At 33.6% G+C, this 24,565-nt stretch overlaps 2 protein-coding genes and 1 long non-coding RNA gene across 3 annotated transcripts in view; 1 reads left to right on the top strand and 2 right to left on the bottom strand.

Annotated features, from left to right (window-relative positions):
• Nucleotides 1-10,750, bottom strand: part of LOC117688742 (ubiquitin-like modifier-activating enzyme 6) — a 48,776-nt gene extending 38,026 nt beyond the window's left edge. The window contains 3 exon segments of the mRNA XM_066087904.1: nucleotides 378-444; nucleotides 10,215-10,291; nucleotides 10,694-10,750. Coding sequence (XP_065943976.1) covers nucleotides 378-444; nucleotides 10,215-10,291; nucleotides 10,694-10,735 — 186 coding nt within the window. The 5' untranslated portion in view covers nucleotides 10,736-10,750.
• Nucleotides 1-24,565, top strand: part of LOC117685279 (uncharacterized) — a 54,701-nt gene that overhangs the window by 29,176 nt on the left and 960 nt on the right. The window contains exons 1-4 of the transcript XR_010714762.1: nucleotides 20,745-20,811; nucleotides 21,385-21,450; nucleotides 22,725-22,934; nucleotides 23,992-24,057. The gene's annotated coding sequence lies outside the window, so the exon portion shown is untranslated. Of the gene's footprint in view, nucleotides 20,812-21,384; nucleotides 21,451-22,724; nucleotides 22,935-23,991; nucleotides 24,058-24,565 lie in introns of the transcript that reaches the window.
• LOC117688758 (uncharacterized) overlaps nucleotides 12,901-24,565 on the bottom strand; it is a 34,854-nt gene continuing 23,189 nt past the window's right edge. Inside the window, exons 3-5 of the long non-coding RNA XR_010714772.1 lie at nucleotides 13,862-13,950; nucleotides 13,414-13,525; nucleotides 12,901-12,981 (exon numbers count right to left, since the gene is read on the bottom strand). This is a non-coding gene — a long non-coding RNA (uncharacterized lncRNA). The remainder of the gene's footprint in view (nucleotides 12,982-13,413; nucleotides 13,526-13,861; nucleotides 13,951-24,565) is intronic.

Here is a 24,565-nt window from a genome sequence, read left to right on the forward strand (position 1 = left end):
CAGTTATTACACATTACTGTAAACCAACTTCTTTTCACGTGCGAGAAATTTTTGTGCGGTTCATGAGAACCTTGTTGTCGCGAATATTTCTCGCCGCGAAACAGCCCTCGACGATTGATTCTTATCACAACATGGATCTGGATAAGGCTTGTTAGCAAGAATTAGTCGTTGCAAACCAGTTTATTTCCAGTAAATCGCGAAATAAAGTCAAGCGAAAAAAGTTGGTTTTCAGTATTTAACACAAAAAAATTCGCAAAAAGTAACTTTAATGCTCAATTCTTACAAGGTATTGGATGGGCTAACAAATTCCTTTTACATTCAATTTATATTAATTAGATTGAAAAGTTCTTAATCAATCTCTTTTACATGTAAAATACCTTGTCGGTGAGTTCTGTGTTGAGTCCTTTAGCAAGAGATACAAGATTACTTGAATCCTCCACACACCTAGACAAAGAGAGAATAATTCAGATTTGTACTTTTATCTACAGCCAAACATAGATTCCTGCATAAAACTGACTTAAATTTGAATATCTATCCCTAGCTTGAACATTTTTGAGTTTAACAGATGAGAGGAAAATGTTTAAAACGTTCCCTGTAATATTTTCTGAATAAGCCTGACACCGTTTATCCAGTAGTTTTGGCGATTATATAAATTTCGATTTTTTCGCGATCACTTTTATATCACAAAATATTCAATAAGCAGAAATTGTATCTGCTATTCTTTGTTATAAAAAACTTTATAAATTGTTTAAAAAAATGCCCGACGCAAATAAAAGAGTTACACATTTTTTGAAATTTTGTGACAAGCGAAAATAACCGGATATACGGTATATGTAACTTGTTTCTAACATGTCATTTTAAGATCATAGACACTTCTTTGATATACAGGTAAGAATGGAATGTTTGTTTAAATCTGCATTAAATGTTTTCTAAACAAAATAAAAACTGTTTGATATTAGACAATTATGCTATATTTTATGCCATTTAATATTTTTAAACCCTGCACACTTTCTTTTTCTCATTCAATCTACATGTATGTAATCTAAACAATAATAGTGGCGTCAACTTGAACCTGTCAACATGTCAAGTTTACCTCATACGTATATATATACGGCACTTGAATTGTTGAAGGGACATGGTGACAACACACCCATGATTTAGCAAATGACAAATTTTACACAATCTCCTCATTTTTTATATATCATTTGAAAATTTTAACTTTTAAAAATTACAGTGTTCAAAAGTAATCAAATTAAATTAAAAAGAGAATAATAGAATTAAGTGTGGGCCAACACAAAATATAAAAAAACCCAAATCTACGCATGCGTAGGGGAATGTAAACACGCAGTATTTGTCTGCACCGCTTGGTGTGTTATAGGACTGACGACATCCAAATAAAGCATTCAATGCTTAATTGAAGCCTCATTGTTTAGATTTAAATTACAGTAACTTAGTAATTAACGAGACCGAGTACAGAACGAGTACGCACGCTTTCGCGCAGCGTTTCATTTGTATTGTGACGTCATATTTTTCTCTGTTCACGCCATGGCGTGATAGTTTCAACTACAGATATTCAGCGAAATTTGTTGAAAATAGCTCGTTTGATGTGTAAAATTGTGGAATAAACATAAATGTTTCGAAGTATAAGCTATATTTGGTCTCGGGTCGAAAACGTGAAGAGGGTTCAGTGTCATGAATCATATATCCTGAACTGATATAATGATCAGACGAGTTCTTTGGAATTGCCAGATGTCTGTATCAGAAACAACCAAAACACCAAAATAAACAAACAAATATTTAATAAGAAAAAAAACACATATAAGAAAAAAAAATAAATGAACGAAATATTAAACCAGATTCTAACACACAGAGTCGACTCTAATTTCAACAACAAATCTTTAAATTGACTTCAAAACAAAATATTCTTTCCAAAATTTAAACACTTAAATTGATTCACATATATTAAGATTTTCAAATAATTTCCTTAAACTCGTTTATCAACTTTCAAATCAATTTCACAAAAATATCACTACAATTATACGAGAAACAAATATTCAAAACAATGAAAGTGAAATTTCAATAAATTTCGTCACATTTCCTTTTCCTGGTTCCTAGGTATATTTCCGGTGACTTTTCACCCAAACCCCGGACATCACATAGACAGACACACGGACACACAGACACACGGACAGATGACACAACCGTTGTTCCGGTACGTAGACAGTTAGGACACCACAACACAACACACATATTCAAACGTCTCCAGCGTAGACCGCTCCCGGTCACCATACATCGACGCCACGTGTCCCCGATATGGATGAAAAATGGCGGGTCTGGCGCTCCGTACTCGTCTCAGAAGTTGTTGTCATAATTTAGCTGGTATAAACCGTCATCCCCTTTAACACAATTTCTTGAAATTGGTGACAAACATACGGAAATGAACAAAGTTGGGAGAAGTTTACCAATCTTGGTGACAAACACGTGCCTCTAAATAGACACACGTCCACTCTGCTGGACTGCACGGACTGGAGTGCGGTATTTAAAATTTACCGTGTACACGTCACTCCAGTGACAGGTTTAGAGAGTAAAACGAAAAGCGGGGAATTCAAACATATATATATTTACAACCATATCAAGTACGCTACAAACGTCCCCATTTAGAAGACTAATGCCATTAGTCCGACCAAAACTCTAATGAACTTGATAACACTAAATGTCAAACGTACAACACAAAATATCAAACCATCTCTAAATATTTACACAATTTCAAGAGGATGAATCTATTCTCGACAAATAATCTGCAACTACATTATCTTTCCCCTTTACATGAACAACCTCAAAATTGAACTCTTGAAGTGTCAAACTCCAACGAAGTAACCTCTGATTTGTCATCTTTATTCTATCTAGCCACTGCAGTGAAGCATGATCAGACTCAACCACAAATGATCGACCTTCAAGAAAAACTATGAGCGACTTAATACTCCAGATAATTGCAAAACATTCTTTCTCAATCACTGCGTATTTCTTTTCAGTATCTGACAATTTCTTACTGAGATAAAGAATTGGATGTCTACCATCTTCAAAATTCTGTTCTAATACCGCCCCAACTCCACAATCTGATGCATCAGTGCGCAGATAGAACAACTTACTAAAATCTGGACTATGCAACACTGGGTTACTAGCTATAGCATGCTTTAACGAATCAAAAGACTTCTGATGTACTGGAAGCCAAACTATCTTAGAACAACCTTTCTTTCTAGTAAGATCAAACAAAGGTGAAGCTAGTTCTGAAAAATGTGGAATGAATTTCCGGTAAAAGCCTATGGTCCCTAAAAATGATCGAACATGCTTTTTTGTAGTAGGAACAGGGAATTTCTGAATTGCTTGAACTTTACTTTGCTTAGGAGAGACAATACCTTTTCCGACCACATGTCCCAGAAATTCTAGTTGATCAAACCCAAAACAACACTTAGATGGCTTTGCAGACAACTTTGCATCCCTCAATCGCTGGAAAACTACTCTCAAATGCTGGAGATGATCGTCCCAAGTCTCACTGTAGATTCCAATATCATCTATAAACATTGAACAAATGAATGCAAACCATCGAGAACTTTGTGATTGACAAAAGTTGCAGGCGCATTTACCATACCGAACGGCATTACCGTGAATTGATAGTGGCCCATGGGGGTCACAAATGCGCTCTTCTGCTTTGCGTCCTCATCTAGCGGGATCTGCCAGTAGCCTTTTGTAATATCAATTTTGCTGATAAATTTTGCTTTACTCACCTCGTTCAATAGGTCATCCATGCGCGGCATAGGTCTTGGATCAAATACAGTGATACTGTTTAACGCTCTATAATCACAACAGAATCTGATAGAAGAGTCATCTTTTCTTACCAAAACCACTGGTGACGCATAAGGGCTAGTTGAGGGTTCAATAATACCCACCTGGGTCATATTATCTATCTCTTTCTGCATGCGTTCCCTCAGTGCGTAGGGCACAGGATACGGCTTCTTATGGACGGGATCGTCTGACTTAAGTTTTACTGAATGCTGAACTACATCTGTTCTGTTGGGTATATCGCTCTAAACATCAGAAAACTCATTCAATAAACCTCTTAACTGACAAACCTGAGTATTTGACAGTGTATCGGAAAATATTACATCTTCAGCCCCTTTTTGAAGTTCTAACGAAGATGATGCTCTGTCGTTAAATTCAGAATCGTAGTCCGTACTCTCATACACACCTCCCAGTATGTCAATAGCTGATAAATGTTTTTTCGACAAGTCTTGTTCACATTTGTCCTCACGATCATACCATTTTTTCAGCATGTTGACATGAAATACTGTCTCTTTGTTCTTTTTCACCTTAACTCTGTAGTCAACATTACCGACTTTCTCTGTTATCTCGAATGGACCTTTCCACTGTGCAAGTAATTTTGATGTATTAGATGGTAGCAATACTAAAACTTTGTCACCTACCTCGTATTGTCATGTTCTAGCTTTCCTGTCATAATAAACTTTCTGCTTGTGCTTTTCGACCTTTTCCTTCTCCTTTGCGAGCTCTGTGCACTCCTTCAATCGCTCCCTTGTTTCGAGTAGGTAACTCAGAACAGATGACTGACAATTCTCTGGTTCTTCCCAGTGATCTTTCAGGACTGCTAAAGGACCTCGTACCTGCCTTGCAAAAAGCATTTCAAAAGGAGAAAATCCAGTGGTTTCGTTTGGAACCTCCCTATAAGCTAATAGAACATAAGGAAGATGTTTGTCCCACTTTGAGGGTTCTTTGACCGCATATGCCTTCAACATTTTCTTTAAAGTGCCATTAAACTTTTCCACCCGGCCATTTGTTTGAGGGTGATACGGAGAACTTACCAATTTACTCACCTTCAGTAATCTCCATAGTTCTTTTATCAACTCGGACATAAAGTTACTGCCTTGATCTGTGAGGATTTCATTTGGAAAACCCATGTCAGCAAATATCCCCATCAAGGCCTCTGCTACTGTCTCCGCCTCTTGGTTTTTTTAGAGGTACTGCAATTGGATACTTTGTAGCATAATCTACACATACCAAAACAAATCTGTTCTTGGATTCTGTCAATGGCAAAGGACCTACAAAATCTAGTGCAATTCGCTGAAATGGTTCGTCGATAGTAGGTATACTTACAAGTGGTACCTTCTTCACTCTTCCTTTCGCCTTACCTTTTTGACACTCTGGACAGGATCTGCAGTATTTTGATGTGTCTGAAAAAATTCCAGGCCAAAAGATATGCTGTAAAATCCTGTTTCTGGTCTTCTTTACTCCCATATGACCCGACATAGGAATGTCATGTGCCATTTCAAGTGCCAACAAGTCTAGCTTTTCAAATGTCATTTCCCTCACACGTGTAAGGCTAGGATCAGTTTCCTGCAATTTGATCAATGTCTCTGTATCACAAATGTCAAATTTTAGCTCACCATCATCTGTCTTCTTTGGTCTAGGCTTTGTTTCCTCTGCTTCCAATCGAGTCTGTGCTCTTTTCTGAACTGCCAAACAGTCAGCTGGTTTCTCAACTTCCATTTTCTCGATCTTGTCTATTACGTTTCCAAGTATGACGTCAGCAAATGGAGAATCTAAGATAAGAGCAAACAATTTACCTTTTATAAATGGCGGATCTATCTCTACACACGCTTCTAAGCATTGTTTCTCGGACCCATCAGCAAGAATTATCTTCCTTCCTCTCCCGGTCATTTGCTCCTTCTCGACTAGACGACTGTGGACGAATACAGTTGAACAACCAGTATCTCTCAAAATTGTTGCCTCTTTACCTCCTACACTTCCCCTAGAAATATCCAAACCTGGTACTGAATTATCATCTACATCTTTTGTATCCCCTGTTCTTACACCAGGGAGTTTGACCAACGCTGCACTTGTATACAAGTCAGGTTTTCCCCCTCTGTATTTTGCTTATTTTCGTGTTCTGACAAACACAACCCAAGCTTACCAATCTTCTTGTCCTCGGGTTTTCTATACTGTCCTCGGTTGTAAAGAGAACAGTCTCTCTGGATATGCCCAGGCCTCTTACAATAGTAACAGGCTCTGTTTTTGACCTGCGGGCCTTTTCCTTGTTCAGCTTTAAATTGCCCCTTATTTACATTGAAATTACCTTGAGAATTTCGATCTGTTCCATTTTTGCGGTTCCCTCCGAACGTCAACCTTTTGTGAGCTGTTTGAGAGGCCTCAACCAAATCTATCACTTCCTTAACATTCTTTGTTCGATGTTCATGAACCCATACCTGCAAATCTTTATCACAAAACTTAAGCAATTGCTCTCTCAACACCACATCGTACAGACTGTTATATTGCCCATGAATATCTTCTCTTTCACACCAGTGCGATAAATACTTTTCCGTACGTACCTGATAATCCTTGAATGATTCATCAGATTGTTGCCTTGCCTGTCGAAACTTTTCTCTATAAGCTTCTGAAGTTAACTCATATCGTTTGAGTATTGCCTCCTTAATCTTATCATACTTACCACTTTCACCATCGCTTAGACGAGAGTAAGCTTCCAATACCTTACCTGTCAATAGTGGTACCAAATGAATAGCCCATTCAGACTTATCCCATTTATGCAACGCTGCAAGTTTCTCAAATGATCTCAAAAACACATCAGTATCTTGACCTTCTTCCAACTTAGGAAGCTTAACATGAGAATTCTGGACAGATGAACTACCAATTGATTTCCCTCCATTAGCTCTAGTTACCTTTAACTCTTCCTCTTTCAATGCTAACTCCTTGACCTTAAACACATGCTCCAACGCAGCTTTCTTCATCTCACGCTCAGCCTGCCTCTCTTCCCGTTCAATCTTTCTCTCTTCCCTGTCCTTCTCACTCAACAACTTCAACATTTCTAAACAATCAGACAATGATGCCCCCTTCTTAATCTGATCATTAACCCACGACGGTAACTCCGACATGATTCAACACCTAACTGAAACAGAGATAGTAAGGCTGAAATTAGAGCAGGACTAGAGAAATGAAGAGAAAATACTCACAAGGGATGGGTGAATTCTGCCCACTTTGTAAAGGTTGTAACGAACACAGCAATCAAAGCAATCCAACCGCTGCCACCAAAATGTCATGAATCATATATCCTGAACTGATATAATGATCAGACGAGTTCTTTGGAATTGCCAGATGTCTGTATCAGAAACAACCAAAACACCAAAATAAACAAACAAATATTTAATAAGAAAAAAAACACATATAAGAAAAAAAAATAAATGAAAGAAATATTAAACCAGATTCTAACACACAGAGTCGACTCTAATTTCAACAACAAATCTTTAAATTGACTTCAAAACAAAATATTCTTTCCAAAATTTAAACACTTAAATTGATTCACATATATTAAGATTTTCAAAAAAATTCCTTAAACTCGTTTATCAACTTTCAAATCAATTTCACAAAAATATCACTACAATTATACGAGAAACAAATATTCAAAACAATGAAAGTGAAATTTCAATAAATTTCGTCACATTTCCTTTTCCTGGTTCCTAGGTATATTTCCGGTGACTTTTCACCCAAACCCCGGACATCACATAGACAGACACGGACACACAGACACACGGACAGATGACACAACCGTTGTTCCGGTACGTAGACAGTTAGGACACCACAACACAACACACATATTCAAACGTCTCCAGCGTAGACCGCTCCCGGTCACCATAAATCGACGCCACGTGTCCCCGATATGGATGAAAAATGGCGGGTCTGGCGCTCCGTACTCGTCTCAGAAGTTGTTGTCATAATTTAGCTGGTATAAACCGTCATCCCCTTTAACACAATTTCTTGAAATTGGTGACAAACATACGGAAATGAACAAAGTAGGGAAAAGTTTCCCAATCTTGGTGACTACCACATGCCTCTAAATAGACACACGTCCACTCTGCTGGACTGCACGGACTGGAGTGCGGTATTTAAAATTTACCGTGTACACGTTACTCCAGTGACAGGTTTAGAGAGTAAAAGGAAAAGCGGGAAATTCAAACATATATATATTTACAACCATATCAAGTACGTTACATTCAGCAAGCCTAACCCTCTGTCACATTTTCTTAACCCGCCTAAATATCGCTTAATTCATTTATTTCAAGACATTAATAATGTATTTTATATTAATTACCCGTAATATGTGATGTTATATATTTATTTATTACTTAAATATGTCGTAATGTTTTAATAACACAATAAAGATCACCATTTCCGTCTTTGTCAAATAAAAAATAGCAATTATCTGACAAACTTGGAAATTGGGCATACAAAAAATAACTTTGATAAGACCCCTGGAACAAACCAGGAGGTAAAAGGGTTTTTCTATTTGACAATTTGATACCTTTTAGCAATAACTTTAATATGTAGAACAAAAAAAGAAAACCCTAGGGCAGAAGTTTAAAAAATGTGCAAATTTGGTACATTTCAAGCAAAATCCCATAGGGTTCTATGTTAAAAATTAACAAACTTTGAGATGATCCCTATAACAAACGGTGTGGTAAATGTGTTATTTTTTTATCTTAAAATAATAATTATATCAATAGAAATTTTCGTAAAAAAATTCATTAAAAAATCTAGGGCAGAAAAAATTAGCCCCGGCCTCGTTAATTAGGGGAAGGGGGAGAACAAATCACACCAATTTTATTAATTCCATCTTTTCAAACACCAAAAATATTAAGACAGAAAAAAAATCAGAACTGTCCTAATGGGACTAATACCCCCGCAAGGCTAATTTCAAATGGGACAAAAAATTGAATTGAATAATAAAAAGTTTGGAACACATACAAATTAAAAAATTCTAGGAAAAAAGTTAACAAAGAAATATTAAAAACAAAATTGTCAGAATTTCACTGTAAATACATATGTATAACAGTAATACATTTACAAATTTATGTATCCGATGATATTTTTTTATTTATTTAATTATTTTATAGAAAAACCAACAAAATGACAATAACCCCTCCCTTTGCAGTAAATGGAAATACCGGTAGTTAAGCAATGCTCTTCTGTTGATAAAACTTTTAATATATTTCAAATGAAAGTCTTGACAGATGCAATTAGTTGTTTCAAATTTTCCCCACTTTCTCCTGTGGTACAATGGATTTCCATATAAAAAAATTGATCCCAGAGGACTATGATTTTCTTTGATGAGCTTGTTAAATTTAATAAACTCCCAAAACATAACCATAATTACCATACTATGTAAAATTATGTAAAAAAAAAGAAAAAAAAAAGAAAATTTGATATTTCAAACAATTTTAAAATTGCCAAAACACTACAATCATATCAGTAATTTTGAATTTCATTTGAATTAATGCCCTATGAGGTCACTTCATCAATTTACTTGACTAATAAATTCAGACAACTTCTAAAAATAGTTAACTTCTTTATTAAAAATGATATGATTTATTTCCTTATAATGATAGAAACTTTTGGTTTACATGAAACAGATTTATAATAGCCCAAAAACCACCGCCCATTTTACAGATTATCAATTTTCCCTAAACACATGCTCCATCTTAACCATGGCTCAGATAATGGCTCCCATGGGACAAATGAATTCAGCTTCACTTGTCTTTGATGTTCTTAAGCTCCCAAGAATTTATCATTGACAAACAAAGATTTTGCATTGTTAGTTGATAGAATACTTATAAAAAATAAATTTAGTTAAGACAAAAAGACAAAAAAAAAACTCCATCTGGATGTATTTACATAAATATATTTTAAATGTTTTAATACTATTTATTAATTAATTAATAAAATCTGTAAGGATTACCTCCCATACTCTATGTACAATATATAGAATAAGGAAAATAAAAACTGTCATAAAATCATTAAATCTTGTCTGATCTTAGAAAAAAATAGAAAGAATAATCTTAGTGTGACCATGCTACGCTCAGGTCAAACCTGGTCCGTAGGACAACTGTCATTTTCAACATACCCCATTATAAATTAAATCTTTGTAAAATCTTCAGATAGTGATGAACATCTGTACAAATTTACAGACTGTTCCATGCAGTAGTTAAAAATTATATAGGGGGACAAAATTGCGTCTACAGACAGACAGACAGACAGACGGACGGACAAACGGATGGACAGACAGACGGAGAGGGTGAAACCAATATACCCCCTAAACTTCGTTTGCGGGGGTATAATGAAATTTAAGTCCTCACCAAGCTTGAGGGAATCTCTTGAACTTTTCATTAAATCTATTGAGAGCTAGAAAACCTAAATGAATATTAGCAGGTGCCTGAAACAAAAAAAAAAAGAATTAAGTACTGGAACTTTAAAAAAGAGAGAGGGACGTGAAAGAAAACACAATAACAATGACAAATCAAAATGACCTTGAAAGGAACAATCCTTAATTGTCTCTACTGAACTATTTTTATCTTTAATCAATACAATATTAAAATAATATCTTATGACTGCTACACTACAACTAATTTTATCTTATATCAATATTAAAGTAATATCTTATTATTGCACCATCAAGGTTTGCAATTTCATCAATATTTAAAATCTGAATGACTGCTGCATCATAAAGGTTTGTCTTTTAATTAATCAGTATAATATATACAATAAACATTAATGATAGGTCTGAGAGTGATTTGATTACCAACAGAATCTCATTGGATGATTTACAATGACTTACTTCAAACCTAAACAGATCTGGAATCAGCAGGGAAGGGTTCATGATTTCTTGTTCCAGAGATTTCTACAAATACATAATCTGACTATACTTGACATAACACAATATCTTGTTACATTATTGTTGTACTTTTTATAAGATAAGCATAATTCTTTTACAAAGTATTATGACTTTTAAACAATTCATTAAGTTTAACATGAAAGTTCAAGTAAAAAGAAGCGGTTGATAAAGTGGCAATCATGCATGAGAAAGAGTTTATATAAGACAAAATTAAAATTTAAGCAATACATGTACTGTAGTTTCACCAGTATTTGTTTTCAGACAAATTTTGTGAGAAATTTTTAATCACAAAATTAAATGTTCATTGAAATAAAATATTTGACAACAAATTTTATTGAAAAGACCATAAATTTACATATCTTCAAAACTCTTAATTGTAAGCGCAAAATGGTGTGGTATAGTAAGGGATGATCAACTGTCAAGCAAAAAATGGCATGGTATAATGCACCTGCTGAACCATTGCAATTTCAATTTGAGAGTCAATAAAGAATCAACTCCCCACTCAAAAAGGCAGTTGCAGAGCAAGCTTGGGTCAATGACCATGAAGCCATGGCCTCAAATCAAGTGTTGCAAATAGCTCTTTTTCATAGTACTAATTTATTCCCAAAGTTTTTACAAAATAGAATGTTCCATTTGTTTTACATGTCAGCATATGTATTTATTTAACAATGTGTAATGTCTACTTAAAAACAAGGCATTGTGGGACACTTTGACCTGTCCATCAATGCCACCATGTTTGTAGGGAGCGAATTCTTCTCCTGTCGTGTCACAGATTTCAAACGTGTATGGGGACAACACTGAACGAGTCACACACTCAGATGTTAAGATTATTTACATAATAGTCACTGAAGGCTCCCCAATTAGGCCATTATTAATTCCACAAGTCATTTGCATTAAGCCCACCTTTGATTTGCAATATTAGAAATAAACCCACCTTTTATTTCACAAGTCCGACCATTAAGGGCGGTCATTCAATTTATTTCTCTAAATGTCACGTGATCACCAGTATCAAATCCATGCATTTTGTTCTTAAAACATGAAACAACACCAGGTTTTTCCTTTTCAAAAAGAATAATTACATTCATTATCATGATTGAAAATATTTTCATCACAACTCATAAACATATAAGGAGGATGGGGGCAAACAAATAATACAGCAGGTCCGCCTTCAACTTTGACACATTATATTTTTGGCCATATATAGGATCTCTCATGATTTGCGATGGTATATGATTTTTATCCAATGAGTTGTACACACAACGAGTTGAATGAAATCATATACCATCGCAAATCATGAGAGATTCTTTTTTTCACATGTTTTACTAAGTATTTTGTTAATCATAACTTTTTCTGAGAAAAATTATAATTTTTGTGCCCAACACATCACCTTTGTCAAATCATACTATAGTTTAATCAATATACTGTGAACATTAATTTTTTGTGAATTTCAAAGTCAATCCACAAAATCAAAAGTCTGAAATTATTGACAGAAAAATTGTCCAAGAATTCATGTATCCTCAAAAATGAAGAAAACAAAAAAAATCATTCTAAAATTTGTCAGCTGGTAAATTCCTGATAACTGTAATTTCTCATGTACCTTTCTGATTTTTTTTATGTATTAAGGCTGTACTCACTGTGTGCAAGATAAAGTAAAAATTTTGGGTCAAAGGAAATAATTTGGTTCCAGTACAAAAGTAAAAGGAGTCATGCCGAGCATTACTGTATAACAATTTCAGAAAAATTTTCTTTGTGCATTAATACAAAATTATTTGCTTGTCAACTTTAAAAAGTTATCCCAACCGAATGACCAAAATATGGTCCTCTTAAAATCAGATTTAGTATCAACTTCTTCAGGTGCATCTTTTTCCTTCATTTCATGTCCAGATCTATTTTCATTTTTCATTTTTCCCTTATAAAGGTTAGACTTTACTTCATGCATATTTCTTTAACAACTCAGAGTCTAAGTACTAAGGTGGGAGGGGACAAACAATCATTTCTCAAAGATGGCCCAAGTCTTCAGGTACAACATCACAGAATCCTATGAGTATATGATGTAAACAGGGCAATACAATAACTGTTTCCCTAACAAAAAAATCTTATGTACTTGTCTGAAATTAACTTCACTTGTCCAAAAAATGTTCAATACTTACTCTTATTTGAGGGGTCTGTTGTCTGCAGATGTTGTTCACACGAATCTGGACTTTCAATGGTGCCTCTGTCAATAGCACACACTGAAAACACAAAAACTACTTGTTTTTAAATGCAGAGAATTTACATAACAAAGAAAACGGTCAAAACTGATGGCACTACAGACCATTATTGATCACTAGTAGTCAATTTAATTATTAGACATGTGACTAATTAGGGCAGAATAAATAGAGGTTGCTACCTAGCAGTCGCCTACAGAAGGGTAGGTAAGACACCTGTTTCCTACTGCTTTTGGAGAAGGTGAAATATTTCTTCATTCTTTGTGGGTTTGTTTACATAAAACCTGATATTGTGAGTTAAACGCTTGATGAAATAAATGTGATTTTTGTTTCTGTATCTAGACAGTACTGAGATAGACGAGAACTCAGATAGGCTCTCGATATCTATTGATATAATATTGTGAGGCAGGTTAGATTGTTCCAATATTTATCCAGTGACATTGATGAGATTGTTACCTGATATCCAGCCAGATACGACAGGTCCGAATCACAATCTAGTCCTGTTTTCAAGGCAGACAGAGACACATAGGAGTTCAGTTCTGCCAATCAACTGCAGCTGGTTTTAGCTCTGGAAAGCAAACCATTCAAAAAAGACAGACTATATCAATAATTGTTAAGAGGACAAGGTGGATAGCTTCAAATGAAAATAAAATAAAATTAGGCAATTTGTTAAAGTTGAACAGTTGTGCAGAGATACGAACAAGACTTGAATAAGTTAACGAGATGGTTGTGTGCGATATATTTAGCACCTTCAAAGGAGATATAAATGTATCTGGCATGCTGTAGTTGATATGTGAAATGAAACCATTCTATAAACGAAACAATGTCCTATCCATTGAAGTTGTATAAATGTGTTGCTATATGACAAACACTGGTTTTTGTCAATGTTGATATGAACGCTGACCTGTTTTTGCCGACATCTTCCTCTCTCAAAAAGAACTGTGTCCCCAGGTTCTGAATCTCAGCCAGTTTACAGTCCTGGATGGTCAGATTCTACAAGATCCAAGGTCAAGGTCAGTGCCAATAAATCATTTGAATTTATATGTGTAAACTGCTTTTGGATAACACTAAATACTAACAGTTCCTTGGAGATTAAAATCAGTTTTACATACATCCTTATTTCATGGACATCAAAGGCATTAAAATATCAATTGAAATTCTCCTCTTAGGAAAGCTGTTCTCTTCATGAAAAACCCAGCTCACAACTTTAAAATTGCTTAGAATTGTAAAGATAAACCATTCTCATTGTCATTGTTTATGCTGAGATTCTGTGATCATGCATAATTATGATATTTGATAATCATAGAAAACCTTTCTTATCTTGGGGTCATTAGTAAACTGACAAGTGAGAACACATGTAAACCAACAAAGGCCTTAAACCTACAAGTACATCTCTGTTATTTTTACCTACCAATTTCAATTCCTAAACCTCCAATGCCGTTGATAAGGATGGCAGAGTTTGCCATTTGTTTCATTGCTGCGTGAGTGAGAGTCATCCAAGACATAGCGCTCTCGACTGAAATTAAACAAGTATTCCTTTTAAAGGAATGATCGGCAATAATGATATATAGATAGCTAGAAGCAATCACCATGATCAGTTTGATGTAAAATAATTTAAAAATTACTGTATTTTAACAAAATATAGAATATTTTGAATCTGTACACCATAATTTCATCATTATAAACCGTCAACAAACTTAATTTTGAAAGAAATTTGGGGAAAGCCGTTCGTAAACGTCTTCTCTAGTTTTATATTTTTAACGTAATTATTAAATGTTAATGTATCTTCTTTTTCTTCTTCAGAATAGTGAGTAGGGCTCTTCAAAGAGCATTAACAAGTATACAAAGAAAAAGTTGTATTAAAATAATTTAATGCGACTGAAAAACATTGAATGCCATCATAACTTGCTATTGAGGTCGCACTATAACGTAACCTTGTTTATAAATCAAGCCGTCTTCCTAGTTACTATTATGCAACATCAATAGATCGAGGTCAGTTCATGTAGCATCGTCTTATGATTGAGGTCAGTTCATCGAGGTCAACTGCATTACTGAATGATTCTTCCGATCGAAATTCTTACGCGTGAGACAAAATGTGCATTCTTGAATTAATAGGTCGAACTGTATTTTATGTATGTTTGCATCTCTTAAGGTAAATGAATTGAAATAAAACTGAGTAAAATGTTATATAAATACTAAAGCAAAGCTTCAAGTTTTTATAAGAACTACTTATGCAAGCGGCATGTGTGCGCACGTGGAAGCATTAGCCGGATGCCTCATATGGACACAACAGTGATCGGCCGATGCCGATCACAAAAATTAAAAATTCAGAGTTTTTGGATAGTCTAAAGTGTGAGATCTAATTAGCACATCATTTGTGCATGCATGTGCAAAGAGAAAATTTGACTAGCTGCACAATGATTGAATCAAATTTATTTCTGCTCAGTAAATTGGACCCAATTCTCCGTAATTTTGTTTATGGCTTCTCCTAGTTTATGTTCACACTGCTGATTTTTCTTTACTTTTAAAAACGGAACTTTGGCATTTGAATTGAGGAAAATCAAAGAAATTAACATATTTTGCATCAAAATTATGGGAGCAAAGTGCAGATTAAATTTTGGAAAAAAACTTTAATAGTTGTAAGTGGAACGGGCCCAATTTTTGTCCTACATGTATGCTGGCTATAGAAAATCACTGGCAAAAAAACCAATCAAGCGGTTTATGAAAAAGCGTAAACTGTTTCAAACAATTTTATATCGTATAAAACAAATAAATATTGAATTCATTGCTTATAATTTTTTTTTTACTCTTAGATACTGTAGATAATCAAAGTACTGAAGTACTGCAAGCCGGGCTCTTTTGGTGTCATTATGCATATTGTGTAGTAAAGACTGAAACATCTCTCTCTCTCTCTCTCTCTCTCTCTCTCTCATGCTCTTAATGTCGGCAAAGCGTCAAAGAGCGACGAAATGTTGTAAGCGGCTTTAAACAAAAATATGTCTCTCTAGTAGAAAAAAAATTAACAGTTGCTGCTTTGAATTTTGCAAGAAGCGGTATATTTTCAATTCCCATTTCTTCAACGCAAAGTAGTTCTTGGAAATTCATGCGCATTGTATGTGTCCAAAATGCATAGTCTTGTTTTTAAAACACGTTATTGATAAGAAAACTAAACAAGAAAGGCAATTCTCTCGAAAATAAAAAAAAATAAAACAAAATGCCAACACTTTTGACAAAACTTGGCTCTCATTGTTACTATTTAGTATAGCGGAAGCTTTTACTTTTACGCTGTTTGGTTTTTTTGTTTACTTTGCTATTTATAGTAACAATGGCGATTTGCCTGCCTAAAGCCAGGACTCTGCTTTCAGCAGAGCCCGGCTAAAAACGGTCAATTGACGTTCAAAATGAAGTAAAATTTTACAAAATTCAAACGTAACGCCATGTATAATTGTTTTAGCTAATCAGAAAGCACGCTACAACCAGAATTAAATTATTAACAGTTTAAAGCATTGATTGTTAACAAATCTATGTGAATTGAAAAAATACATTACAGTCTGAACGTTTATTTTTGATGCAATAGCTATATGTCAAGGTCTAATGCAGGGTACTGGCACTGTACCAGTTCTCTGCTAAACTTTAACGGTTTTTTTTCGTATTTCCTTGTTTCTTGGTATATTTGGATAAAATTTGACATACTTTAAATGGCGATTTCCTTGTTTGTCCATCTGTTATATTGTATATCATTATTAAGAAATTAAAACATCTTGTTTTTGTGCTTTTTAGCACGCCCCGAATTTGCCATGTTTTACGGTTTACTGTACCAGTTATCGGCTTTGCGATAATAACATAGTAAAATCCCTGTACATGTTGATTTCATACTCTGCATAATATAATTTGAGTTATGTCCCTTTTTGGGTCAGACTTAAGGTAGTAGGGGTTAAATGATACATAAACACAACTCATAAAATTGTTCGTTTGTTATCATACGTTAATAAACAAAATCGTAGACTGTTCAAATACACAATATTGTGCAATCAGGCGTTCAACTGCACCATGAATGTCTCAGAGTTTAATGAATTCCCTTTGTTTCTACATGTGATATGTATTAAAATTATGGCAAATCAAAGAAGGTATATAATAACATATTACAAAGATGCCATATTCTAGTTTTCACTTATTACGTCACTTCCCCCACTGCTGAAAGTGCAAAGATGTAAACCAGCGGTAAACAATGATCGTTAAAGCTCATGGTTAATTAAATCATATTCAAGAAAGTTTTCAAGCAAACTTACTTTTTTTATTCGAAACAGACGACTGAATTAAACGATCTCGGATAGTCGCTTGCTATAAACCCGGACTCTCAGTTTAACCGATAACTGGTACAGTACCAGTATTTGCGAGTGGTGAAATGCATATATAAGTAATAAACAACGATTATTTAGTGAACATGACTAACGCGCATCATGGAATATGCCAGCAGAGGAGTTGCTATTCATAACGCCATGTTCACTAAATAACGTTGTTTATTTCTTAAGGCAGCTCGCGGGTTTACCTGCTTGTGAGAAAACTTACCTTGAAAATTTGTCCACGTGATCCATAGGTTTTATAGTTTTATTTCTAAAATTTATTTAAGATTCGTCTGCGCGGTAATAATGTTATCGTGTTTCAAATACAGTGTCATTAATAAAATCAAGCAACGCCATTTCAATGAAATATATAGTAAAATGCACATTTTAAGAAAGAAACGCATAACAAAACTATGCTCCAAACTTTTAAACGATTCAGACGAAATTAATCATACTCAACACAAAAACAGAGGAGATAATTATGAATCAATTCATAAAAAAATATCAGTATGTGTTCTCGGCCAATTTTTGGCAAAAAAACTTTAAAGATTTAAAAGAGTTCTCAAAACCTTATATTTTCATTACGACGTTAGCCTGACGTCATCATTTCCTTACTTCTTAGAACACCAAAATTGAAATGCATTTATTGACAAGACTAGCTGTTTAACACATTTTAGAACATGTTAATGCTTATTAGACATTATTGTGAATGTTATTTAAAAATGCAATTAATGTAAGGCTGTAAAGATACAGAAAACTGCAATTTTTGTTTTTATGAAACTCTGAGTCAATCAATGCAAAAATAAAATGCCAAGCAACTACTGACATTATAAGTAAGTAATCGAATAAAACAGTTATCTCAAGCCAAAAGAAATTAAGAATGTAATCGGTAGTACAGATTACGGAAGTTATAATTGTAAAAAAAAAAAGCTAAGTTAATGCATACATTCTATTTTAAAACATGACTTTAAATGGAAGAGTTCTAACGCACACTCATTCTTTATCTTTATAGAACAAAATGTGACAATGTATGTGACATCTTTAAATTTTCAGCACTTGATATTATAAATCTTTGTATAAACAGTCATAAACCGCATATAAGCTTTTTAAAATATTTTCTTTTATACTTCTAAATATCTTATTTGTCATTTTAAAATAAAATTATGAGTTTACTATGACGGTCAACTCTTTACGTCGATTCCTATTGTGACGTCAGCAAACCCGCGAGCTACGTTAAGTAAAACTGTATAACAGTGACAGTGAAAAATGGCATTCAATACTGTACAATTATTAGGTGTCCTGGTATTGTACTTATCTAGGTGAAAATAAGACACATGAGTTTAAACTGGTCAAGTTTATACAATTAACAGTATATTCGTATTCTATTGTTCTAAAATAACCAGGCTGTTTTTTTTAAGGTGACAGAATATAAACAGTATATTATATTTAGGTAGTTACAACATTTATATTTCCATCAAATAGGGGAGATGGGGGGGGGGGGGGTAATAAGAGACATTTACCCCGACCGACAAATGAATCATTAAAGTAATTAAAAGAAATAATTTGTAATATATCTTTTACTTTACCTACAGTTGCTATTCATTGTATTTTATTGAAACTATCAAGGAAAATATATGCGATATCTCTACATGCATTGCAAGTTTATGTACATGATCCAAAAATATCTTATTAACTGCATATGTGTGGTAGATGCTATGTTTTGAATACTTATTAATTTCAGAATTCAACTACTTTTTTATTTCCCTGAATGGTCATTGGATATTAATGCTCCCAGGCCTTGCAGATATCAGGTGTAAATTATGTTTTTTCTTCCATCTTTATTGTTTATGTTCTCCATAAAACTATTACTAAGATAAATGTTTCTGAATAAATGCTAAATATAAAAAGCCAATATGAAATATCCATATAATTTTAATTCATATCATTAATATTCCGGTTCAGTATATTCCTTTTTTTGTTACAAGATCGTTTTCATTAAAAATACCGTCATTCTTCAATGACTGTGAAGTAATGCAGTTCAACAATAAATTACAAAACATTATCTACATTTAAGTAACTAAAAATATCATAGCAATAAAAAAATTTATCACTCATATCTAAAACATAATCATCACGGTTTGAAATGGTTTCTGAATCAGACTTCTGGAGTAATATAGTACAGGGGTGATTTCTATCTCCATTACTTATTCGTTGATAGTCTCTTTCAGGTGAGGACAGGCAGTTCTCCCAAACTTGTAAACAAGTAGCACAGTGCAAGGAAGCACATTAAATTACGCTTAATGTCTATATCAAAATTCCTTTTATATGCCTGAATAAAAAAAAAGTCAAAACCTAGCAGGAACATTAACTAGAACTGTCCTAATGGGACTAATACCCCCGCTAGGCTAATTTCAAATGGGTCAAATAATTGAATTGAATAATAATTAAGGTTTGGAACATATACAAAAAAAAATTCTAGAATTGTAAAAAAAAAAAAAATAGTTAACAAAGAAAAATTAAAATCAAAATTGTCAGAATTTCACTGTAAATGGGTATATCCCTCTAACTATTTTTAGAATCGGTAGGACAACAAAGAAGTGCCTTTAAGCAAAATAGTCCCTATACTTGCAGAGTGTATATACATTTATTGGGACATTTTAAATCAGAATGTTTGACACATGTCAGAAAAGAGGATTTGCAATTTTTAAAACAAGTGTCAAAATTGAATTATCATTTGAAGAAAAGAATTGAAATTGTTTGATGTACACCCTTTCCAAAACTGAGAAATTCCCTACTTTTACTTTCATTTTCAGAGTTTTTCAATACAGACGCATTTTGCCGGAAAACGAATCTGACTTCAAACCACGAAATTTTAACAGGAAAGAGACAATTTGATGAGCTTTCATTCAAGAGGTCCCTCGTTGCTGAACGAAAATTAGGGCCGGAGCTATGAACCCTAACGTTAACATTACCGCCTATGGAAAATGCATTAGTGGACTATACCCATATTGAGCTCCATGCTGGTAAGGCATATTTCTTGTTTATTTGCAATTATTATGATAAACGTGCATTTTTCTTTTGTACATCTTCTCATTTATGTGAATAAACTAAATTTCCAACAAGTTCAACAAGTTTAATCATTTTAATAGCATATTTTCCAAGAAAATATCCATCACAACACAACACCCCCCCCCCCCCCACGGGATTTTCAAAAAACCAATTTAAATTAAAGAAATTGTGATTTTAACTTGAATGTAATTTATTTTGAGTTTTTACATTAAAAAAATGAAAATGTATGTGTGTTTCTAATTATATAGGCCTATGAGTTTAGAAGACATTTTTATAAATTTTGAGACCAAATATCACTTCGGGTTTTTAGTGCGATCATTTCAAGCGAGCAAAAGTGAAAGTAGAAAAGCAGAAAGTTTCCGGTGAGGAAAAATACTTCATTCTAGCAGTGTCCAGCTATCTAAGATTAGTTTGCATTATAAGGGAATTGTATTAGTGTCCGGTCGGTTCCAATTCTATATTTATGATGATAGATTTGCATTGAATTGGAGAAAATTAATTTGTCATGCATGTGACATGACTACAGTTGTATATATATGTACCGAAGATGTAGGTATGCACTCTTTAACATGTAGAAGCCTACCATGCTGGTTAGTACTTAATCCACAAAATCTATCTTTGTTTATCATAATCAAAATTGAATGAAATTATCAGTAATCATTTTAAGTAGATATTTACTAGTATTTATTTATTCATACTATTGAAAAAATAGATCAATATGTTGGGGTGGGGGTTGATATTGAATGTTATTGGGGGGGGGGGGGGGGGGGGGGGAGTCTTTAGGCTGTATATATGTGTTGTGCATGAAGATGTAGTTATTGTTGCCTATCTGTTGTTCTCTCTTTCTGTATCTTTCCCCCTCTCTCTAATTCTCTCTGTCTGTCTCTGTCTGTCTGTCTGTCTGTCTCTCTCTCTCTCTCTCTCTCTCAACATATGGCTGCTTTTGATATGGAATTGCAAATGTTGGGAATAGTGTTTAATACTGTAGAATTTAATTCAAAACATTTCATTTTAGATAACATGTAAATTGAAATGGAAGTCTTCTTCAAAGAATAAAACACAACAATGAGCCACACTTGATGTAAGTAAAATTTATTTTTGTAACTTCACTCGTCCAAGTTTAAAAGAAGGAACCTATAAAAACTATATACCCTGCAAGGCCAGTATTTTACATGCAGATCAATAATTTAGAATATTATAGATACTGGGAAACTTTACATTGATTATACATATTTCACAGACTTTGTGGGTATTTCTTGTTCTTCTGGATTTTGAACTTTAGTTAAATGTAGACTCTCTTCCACAGGATATGTCTTTTGATAATTTTTGCTAAATTTGTTACCATGGTAACAAGATACAAGAGTAAAAGAAAAAATCCTTATTAGCAAGTTTCTTTTCCCTATGACATATATTTAATGAGTTAAGTCATGGTGCATTTGTTCCGAAATTAGGCTTAAATAAAAGTTCAGCAAATATTACACTTATATGAGTAAAAACAACTCATCACTATGACGTCATTATGACGTCATAGGTGAGGTAATCTCAAGCTAGCATCAAAATGGAGCAAAAACTGAATTGAGGGCCTCACATTATAGAGTCATATAACTTTATTATTTATAAACCAATACCTACATGTAATACCTTGATGGATAGGGAAATTCCTATACTTTTCTATTTTACCTTTTTCGTGGTGTTTGAAAACAATTCTTTTTTGTAACTAAAGAAAAACTCATGATTTTTACGACAACAATTTTATAAAATCAGACATAATTGAGCTTTTTCACAAGAATATGAACAAAATAAATTTGGTAAAATATTGAATGTTTATGTTTTACATGTAATTTAATCCTTGAGATTAAATTTTCCTCAATTTATGCAATTTGAAGAGCATCGAGTGCCAATGAGCTATATGTTGTTTAGGTAAATTATGACTGGACTGTTTCTTCAAATTTCATGCATGTGTATCACAGTTGCTGCAAAATCCATAGTTATGTATTGAATTTTTCCAAATTTGGAATCATGGTTCTTTATAGTGTCTAGAGTGAATATATAAGCTAAGAATTGTAAATAACCACAATGACTGTTTTATATTGGGTATATCCCTCTAACTATTTTTAGAATCGGTAGGACAACAAAGAAGTGCCTTTAAGCAAAATAGTCCCTATACTTGCAGAGTGTATATACATTTATTGGGACATTTTAAATCAGAATGTTTGACACATGTCAGAAAAGAGGATTTGCAATTTTTAAAACAAGTGTCAAAATTGAATTATCATTTGAAGAAAAGAATTGAAATTGTTTGATGTACACCCTTTCCAAAACTGAGAAATTCCCTACTTTTACTTTCATTTTCAGAGTTTTTCAATACAGACGCATTTTGCCGGAAAACGAATCTGACTTCAAACCACGAAATTTTAACAGGAAAGAGACAATTTGATGAGCTTTCATTCAAGAGGTCCCTCGTTGCTGAACGAAAATTAGGGCCGGAGCTATGAACCCTAACGTTAACATTACCGCCTATGGAAAATGCATTAGTGGACTATACCCATATTGAGCTCCATGCTGGTAAGGCATATTTCTTGTTTATTTGCAATTATTATGATAAACGTGCATTTTTCTTTTGTACATCTTCTCATTTATGTGAATAAACTAAATTTCCAACAAGTTCAACAAGTTTAATCATTTTAATAGCATATTTTCCAAGAAAATATCCATCACAACACAACACCCCCCCCCCACGGGATTTTCAAAAAACCAATTTAAATTAAAGAAATTGTGATTTTAACTTGAATGTAATTTATTTTGAGTTTTTACATTAAAAAAATGAAAATGTATGTGTGTTTCTAATTATATAGGCCTATGAGTTTAGAAGACATTTTTATAAATTTTGAGACCAAATATCACTTCGGGTTTTTAGTGCGATCATTTCAAGCGAGCAAAAGTGAAAGTAGAAAAGCAGAAAGTTTCCGGTGAGGAAAAATACTTCATTCTAGCAGTGTCCAGCTATCTAAGATTAGTTTGCATTATAAGGGAATTGTATTAGTGTCCGGTCGGTTCCAATTCTATATTTATGATGATAGATTTGCATTGAATTGGAGAAAATTAATTTGTCATGCATGTGACATGACTACAGTTGTATATATATGTACCGAAGATGTAGGTATGCACTCTTTAACATGTAGAAGCCTACCATGCTGGTTAGTACTTAATCCACAAAATCTATCTTTGTTTATCATAATCAAAATTGAATGAAATTATCAGTAATCATTTTAAGTAGATATTTACTAGTATTTATTTATTCATACTATTGAAAAAATAGATCAATATGTTGGGGTGGGGGTTGATATTGAATGTTATTGGGGGGGGGGGGGAGTCTTTAGGCTGTATATATGTGTTGTGCATGAAGATGTAGTTATTGTTGCCTATCTGTTGTTCTCTCTTTCTGTATCTTTCCCCCTCTCTCTAATTCTCTCTGTCTGTCTCTGTCTGTCTGTCTGTCTGTCTCTCTCTCTCTCTCTCTCTCTCTCTCTCTCTCAACATATGGCTGCTTTTGATATGGAATTGCAAATGTTGGGAATAGTGTTTAATAATGTAGAATTTAATTCAAAACATTTCATTTTAGATAACATGTAAATTGAAATGGAAGTCTTCTTCAAAGAATAAAACACAACAATGAGCCACACTTGATGTAAGTAAAATTTATTTTTGTAACTTCACTCGTCCAAGTTTAAAAGAAGGAACCTATAAAAACTATATACCCTGCAAGGCCAGTATTTTACATGCAGATCAATAATTTAGAATATTATAGATACTGGGAAACTTTACATTGATTATACATATTTCACAGACTTTGTGGGTATTTCTTGTTCTTCTGGATTTTGAACTTTAGTTAAATGTAGACTCTCTTCCACAGGATATGTCTTTTGATAATTTTTGCTAAATTTGTTACCATGGTAACAAGATACAAGAGTAAAAGAAAAAATCCTTATTAGCAAGTTTCTTTTCCCTATGACATATATTTAATGAGTTAAGTCATGGTGCATTTGTTCCGAAATTAGGCTTAAATAAAAGTTCAGCAAATATTACACTTATATGAGTAAAAACAACTCATCACTATGACGTCATTATGACGTCATAGGTGAGGTAATCTCAAGCTAGCATCAAAATGGAGCAAAAACTGAATTGAGGGCCTCACA

Source organism: Magallana gigas, chromosome 6, assembly GCF_963853765.1.
Source record: "Magallana gigas chromosome 6, xbMagGiga1.1, whole genome shotgun sequence".
In the NCBI taxonomy this organism is placed as follows: Eukaryota; Metazoa; Mollusca; class Bivalvia; order Ostreida; family Ostreidae; genus Magallana; species Magallana gigas.